Source organism: Durotheca rogersii (assembly GCF_024521655.1).
Source record: "Durotheca rogersii strain YMJ 92031201 chromosome Unknown GGS23scaffold_25, whole genome shotgun sequence".
In the NCBI taxonomy this organism is placed as follows: domain Eukaryota; kingdom Fungi; phylum Ascomycota; class Sordariomycetes; order Xylariales; family Xylariaceae; genus Durotheca; species Durotheca rogersii.
This window is the reverse complement of record NW_026251256.1, coordinates 334,584-341,313: the sequence shown is the minus strand read 5'-3', so window position 1 is coordinate 341,313 and position 6,730 is coordinate 334,584. Positions and strand designations below refer to the sequence as shown.

General features: G+C 52.6%; 1 protein-coding gene across 1 annotated transcript; it reads right to left on the bottom strand.

The window, feature by feature from the left end:
• Positions 1–5,272: 5,272 nt before the first annotated feature.
• Positions 5,273–6,521, bottom strand: GGS23DRAFT_241817 (haloacid dehalogenase). Its single transcript, XM_051512176.1, has 2 exons — positions 6,448–6,521; positions 5,273–6,388 (listed from the first exon to the last, which is right to left on the bottom strand). Exon 2 carries the CDS (start codon positions 6,327–6,329, stop codon positions 5,445–5,447), a length of 885 nt encoding a protein of 294 aa, XP_051368970.1. The 5' UTR covers positions 6,330–6,388; positions 6,448–6,521; the 3' UTR covers positions 5,273–5,444.
• Between the last annotated feature and the right edge of the window lie 209 nt (positions 6,522–6,730).

Below are 6,730 nucleotides of genomic sequence, written 5' to 3'. Positions count from 1 at the left end.
CCGTATATCCTCTAAACCGCCAAAGGGATGGAGACAACCGGCGTGCACGTATGTATCAGGTGTAAATATATTTGCAACCCGTCTGCTTGTATATGCTGCGCGCGTGTAGAGTGTGTACGTCGTACAAATGCAATAGGTAAGGATTGGCCCAGAGGCAGGTATACGCCGATTGTGAGCCTGGCCGTAGACTATGCATATGGAGGCGGGTATATCAGACTGCATAGAAAGGTAGGCAGGTAGGTTAGCTACCTACCTACCTATGCACCTATGAACATACCTGACAAGCAGAGCTGCCTGTGGGCTCCTGGTTAGCAGCAGTAGATAGATAGGTAAATGGACACGGGCATGTATTCACTCATACACGTAAGCCAGGAGTGGGAGGGCGAGGAGGCAGGGCAGTTTGTGAGCTGGGAGCGTCGCTGCTGACAGCGTCAGACGTACGAGGTGAGATGTAAGAGTTCTAGTTAAATCATATCCAGATTCCCTTCTTCCCTCCCCTCCCGCCCCCTCTATAAAACCATCCCGAGAAAAAAAACAAGGGCCAAGCTAATCATCCCGCGTAACCCAAACTGCTTGTGTGTATTATACACGTAGATTGTCTCGTGGTTAGCATGTGTGTTTACGGCAGTGGGCGTGAGGAGGAGTCAACCTCATCCAAATATTCCGCTCTGTCCCCTCCCCTCCTCCTTTTTAGTTCCCTTAAGCTAGCATTCCCGGATTCTGATCTAATATATGTAGGCATGAGATGCGAGACCGACATGCCTACGCCTCTGGGAGGTAAATAATAACCGAAGCTGTCCCTCACATACCTACAATGTAGGGTATTGCATGCCTGTATATATATGTATATATACGTATACAAGGTAGGAGGGAACAAATTAGGCTGTCATGTTAGTAGGATGTACATACCTATGTAGATGCTTAAATCTACCTAATAGTGCTCCTCGGAAATGCAAATCTCAACGTTAGAAGGTACCTATATACTAATTAAATAGATACTATATAAGAGGATAGAGATTTTATTAATACTATATTAAAACCTTTTTCTATCTTAAAAATTTAATTTAATTTATTAGAACTTCTTTTTTAATTATACATAAATATAATAAACTTAAAATATAATATAATTATTATTTAAATATATATATTTAAAAATAATTTATCTTTAATATAATATTTTTACTCTAACTATTTTAACTAAAAATATTTATAATTATATAGTATAAAATGTAGATATTTACATTTATACTTTACAGTATATAGATATATAATAGTTAATTTAATTAATATATAATAAATTATCATATATATATTATCCATAGACTCCTATCTTTTTTTAGTAGATATGTAAGTTAGTATACTATATACTAAAAGATAAGATAAAAAGAGAAAACCTAAGAGGAGGCTTAGAAAGGTTACACTACTTTAGATGCCTACCTTCTACCTCCTAATCTCCCTACCTTCATAACAAGAGCCTCGTGGGTTATATACTTCTCTAGGAGGTCTCTAATATATATCTATACCCTGAACTTATCTGTAGTAAATAAGCGCATCAACCTAACCCACACTACACTTCCGGCATGGCATTCATCCCCTATGCATACCTACCAATACTGTTACCACCTATATACCTCTATATACCTAGCATGAAAGTACCTCGCCGAGATACCTCCCGGATGCTTGCGTGCAGATGCATTTCGAGGGGCACATTAAGGTGCCCTGAACAGAGTGCTCTATGTACTGCACATTCATTACCTCCCAAGGTTGTATGTACATACATTCGTTCCCTACCTAACTTAGGCTAACGGGCCCTGACCTCACCTCACATCACATCAATCAATGTATATACATGTGCATGCATGTACATATGTGCGTACAAATGTCGCCAGGGCGCTTAAAGGTGCATTCTGGCAAATTTGATGGGCGGCCTGGGCATTCATCACCCTCATAACGCAGATACGTCAACCGCTATGAGGTTGGTAGCCCCCGTTATATAAGCTGCTCACATACCTACATAATGTACCTACCCTAGACAGGTACCTGCACATCCTCCACACAACTTCACGTCGCCGGTTGGGGCGTCTATAGAGTGCTGTTGACGAAGACGGTCAGACCCGATAGCATTGCTTGCGCCTTGTACCAATCATCCTGAGGTCACAGAGTGGTATGCATCATATACCCGGTTGTGCATCATATGCATAGCTGTATATGATGCAATGAAGCAGAGCGGCCCGCCCATCTATACCTAGGTAGTGGTAATATACGCTGAATGGACTCGCTAGAAGCCAGGAAGTAGGATCAGAACAAAAACAGAGGAAACGTTAGAGAGAGAGGGAGAGACGGATTCTCATGACAACTCGTCACAACACAACGACTCTATGGGACAACCCTACCTACCATTTCTACGCCTTCCCTACCACTCCCTCGCCGCCTCTTTTTTTTTTTTCCTCTTTCCTCTCTTCTACGTCCTAGAAGTATTTGACTAGATCTCGCTGTCGTTCTGTCAGCATCCTATCCCATCCATAGTCGATTCATCCCGATTCATCCCAGACTTTCTCCATGGGGGCCCATGCCGGTTTCGTGCGGGAAGGGGGGAGGGGACGAGAAGAGTCCCCCCCAACCGAATTTCTTTGTGTCTGAGCCAGGAAGCCTCCATTCTAGAACTTGCGTTTTCGGATACTACGTACCGAAGCCCGGCTGCGCTAGAACCGCTGAGGCTCGACGCCGATGTACAAGCACCATTCCGTCTCCCGAGCCGGGGAACTACAGCATCCGATTTTCGCTGCACTAACAGGCAGAAGACCCCTGCGTGGAGAGCGAGGGACGGGAGGGATCGAAAGAGGGAGAGGTGAAGAGAGGAAAGGGGGGTAGGGGGTAGGAGAGGCAGACGAGGGTGACGAGGGTGACGATGCCTTGTAACTGCTAACTACCACGTACATACGCGCAGGTACGTCGGCATCCTCAACCCTGGACATGCTGATTCCAAGTTCTCCCCCGTCCAATGCGGATTGTCGAAGTTCGTCGAGGTACATATTCTGTCACCTACCTTGCGCCGGTCCACTCGTATGACGGGAAATCCCTAGAGGGGTGGTTGAGATCCAACAACCATTCGACATGTGGGCGACGAAAGGATCAGACAGCGACTTGGCTCTCACTTCCGACTCGACACCGGATTTTTACTGCTAATTTTTTTTTTTTTACTACTTGCAGCACTTACAAATCAAGGCAAAGTCCGTATCCCAACTGACGATGCAAGTGTGTGGACACGATCACCGGCAGGAAGACCAACTAGAATCGCCAATTCATACCTATTATTTTCTTGCTTTCTCTTGCCGTCCCCTTGTCTCTCTCTTTCTCGCTCTCTTCCTCTCTGGCTCCTCCCAACCAGCGTATTTCGATTTTCGGACGGGACAACGACACCACGTCCCTCCGGCACCTCTTTTCGTTTCACACTGATGCTACCATACCTACAGGACCATGGGCAGGAGGAGGAAGAAGAAGAAAAAGAGGCGACGAATGGGCTTGGCCCGCATGCCTACTCGCTCCCTAGGTAAATACTACTGGCACACACTTCGGTTAGGATGCCCTGCCCTTCGTGATCGTCCACCGTCAACCTCGCCGCTGGTATCATTGGTCGGTCACGACGTGAGGTCTATCGCGCATCGTGCGTGTGCGACACAACCCACTCACGACCGTATACCGTCACGCCTGTTGATCTCATGTCTTCCCCAATCGCTGTCTGGCTTATGTTTCACACACGCAAGCGCCTTTTTCGCCTTGGCAGCACTTCGTCCCCCATCCCTCCACGTCTTGCCTTGGGTTGCGCCCCGCCTCAGGGCTCCTCGATGCGTACCGTCCGGACCAGGCGGCGCTTAACTTGCAGTTTGCCGCATATGCAAGAGCTGCCGTCGTTGCGAATCACAAAACGGCCCTGCGAGCCTGCTCGGTGGCTTGCGCGGCGTCCGTAGAACTAGTCCGCCGCCCGCTGTAGTAGTGGCAGTGGTGTGGTGTTGCTTTTTGTCCCTCTCTCTCCATCGCCGGCGTTGCCTTACCTGGGAAAGCGAACGGGACGCGGCAAGTGGAAGACAGCAGCAAATTTCTCTCTCCTGTCCCGTCCGGCTACCAAGTTCCCAGTTCCCAGTTCCCAGGAATTCGACCTGACGCCTTTGCGATTTGCCCCTTCTCTCGCCCACTCCTAACCCGGAGATGGCCCTCTGCTCGTACTGGGAGACCCGAGGAAGAAGAAAGCCCCCGTAAATGATGGATGACCTTCTTCAATGAGTAGTGCGTCGATGATGCGAGGGACACCGTAGTCCCTCGCCATCGGGACCAGCGGCGCTTGCCCCCCCCCCCCTCGATGCAACACCCACCTACCAAGCCCGGACTACCGCTAAATCCATCTCGAGTCGCATCGTTGTGGCGGGTTTGTGGGTAGATAGATTACGAGGTATGACCAGAAGCAGACGGTCAGCCTGGGTAACTTGAGATGCTGTCCAATTGTCGCCAACTTGGACGGGTATCGCCCGTCTTTGGACGCCCCGTCGCCGCCGGCAGTTCGTATTAGGCTCATGTTGGTATTCGTGATGCTTCCTCAGATACGCGACGGGTTGCTTGCTCGATCCCAACCGACGAGGGTGGGGGGGAGCCTCCAGTCGTAGCCCTTGCATGCCGATTCTTCACTGTGCTCCCAAACCGCGATCGCTCCATCTAACCCTCGACTTACCTACCTACCTACTCGGGACGCGTCTAGCCCTTGAGTTTCGGTCGAGGCGCTCACTTGTCCTTCCTGAGGACCCTCCCGGAGACGCCGCAACCACGGCTAGGACTAATACATATAGAGCTCAATGTACACGCACACACATACCTACGATACACATGCATTCGTCACACAGCTCAGTGTCCCCGAAGAGAACATCTGCAGCTTTGCGATTCCATCCACATAATGTGGTGTATGCACGTGGCCTCTTCGGAACCCCGACTTACCGCAAGCAGACATGCCGGGGACTTTTAGTGAGCGGCATCACCGCTAGTTTCGACTTTTCTCATCGCCCTCACTACCGCTGCATAATAAACGTGGGCTTGAGACCTCGCGCGACATAATACATGGGAGCTAAGACGGCTGCGGAGTAAACAACATATCGCCCAGACACCCCCGCGATCCCACAGGGTCCCGTCAGGAGGAGATTATGTGAGGTGTTTTTTTTTGGGGGGGGGGGGGGGAGAGGGTTTTCTTTCAGCCTCGAATTCGCATGCCCGCGCTCTCCTCGGAGTCTAACTTGTCACTTGTCATTCGAACGCTGGCCACCGACATACCACGGACAAACTGCGGCCAGCGATGTAATCCTTCGAACGTCCTCGGCGGCCCCGGTTCTAAGCCCCTAAACCTGGCAAGCAGCGCTCCCCTCCCTACACCCCTCCCCGAGCATGCTTCTTCACTTGCTCGCTCATTCTACCTCGCCTGGTCTGCTCGTCTCGTCGGCAATGCCGAGCCTTCTCGCAACCTCGAGAAAGCCGCCTTCCTGCTCGGCGACCCACAAGTCGACCCAGCGACGTGCCTCTACGTACCGCTCCTCAGCGGGGTCCCACGCCTCCTCGCCCGGTCTCTCGACGTAGATGGTGCGAAGGCCGCAGGCGCGCGCACCCGCGAGGTCGCCGAGGTGCGCGGCCACCATGGCGACCTCGTCGGGCCGCAGGCCGAGCGCGGCCGCGGCCCCGAGGTACGTGCGCGGGTGCGGCTTGTACGCGGTGAAGTCGGCCGCCGACAGGATGCGCGCGAAGCCGAGCCCGCCGCCGCCGGCGTACGCGTCGAGGTCGCTCAGCAGCTCGCGGTTCGCGTTGGACAGCGTCGCGGTGACGAAGCGGGCGGCACCGAGGCGGCGCAGGCCCGGGACCGCGTCGGGCCACGGGCGCAGGCGGTGCCAGGCTCGGCTCAGCTCGCGCGCCTCGTCCTCGCTGAAGACATCGGCAAGCCCGCGCGCGTCGAGCAGCGCGAGCAGCGACTCGAGGTGGTGTTCGTCGACGTCTTTCCACGCCGACGACGACCCCGGCACGAAGCCTCGCGTGAAGGCGTAATAGCTCTCGCGCCACTCCTGCGCAAACGCCGCCCAGTCGCCGCTGGTCATGGCGGCTAAGCGCGCCCCCGCCGCGGCCGGCAGCGAGGCCGAGGCCGGCAAGGCGAGTTTCTCCGCCGCGCGCTGCGCGAGCTCCGCCTCGACGGAACTCCTCCAGTCGACGACGGTGCCGAAGACGTCGAAGGTGAGCGCCTTGACGCCCCGGAGCGCTTCGGGGACAACGACTGCTGCCGCCGCTCCCGGGTTTGCTGCTGCCATTTTTTACTCGTAGATTTGTCTCTACTTGATCTGTCCCCCGTGCGTGCCTGTGTGTAGGTCTACCCTGGGTAGGTGAGTATCTGTCGGTTGGTAGATAGATTGAGAAGATGAATACTACGATTGTGTGTACTGTTGCCGCCTCAGAAATAAAAGAGGCTATAATATAGGCGTCCCTCTGAGGACTAGAGGCGAAGAAAGGAGTTGAATACCAAAGTACTTTGAAGACGGTGATGAGGAGGAGGAGGAGGAAGACGAAGATGACGGCGATATCCGGACATCGGGAAGAGGAGAGAGGGGCTGCCGTCAAATGCCGGGAAGACCAATACTAGCGTATATCATGCCATACATGGCCGCGCGCACCCAAAGGGCGCGAGGTAATAGGCCCGATCCTTTTCGTCTGC

Bases quoted from the DNA above. Each gene is read 5' to 3' on its own strand.
- GGS23DRAFT_241817 (XM_051512176.1), bottom strand. From the start codon at position 6,329: ATGGCAGCAGCAAACCCGGGAGCGGCGGCAGCAGTCGTTGTCCCCGAA.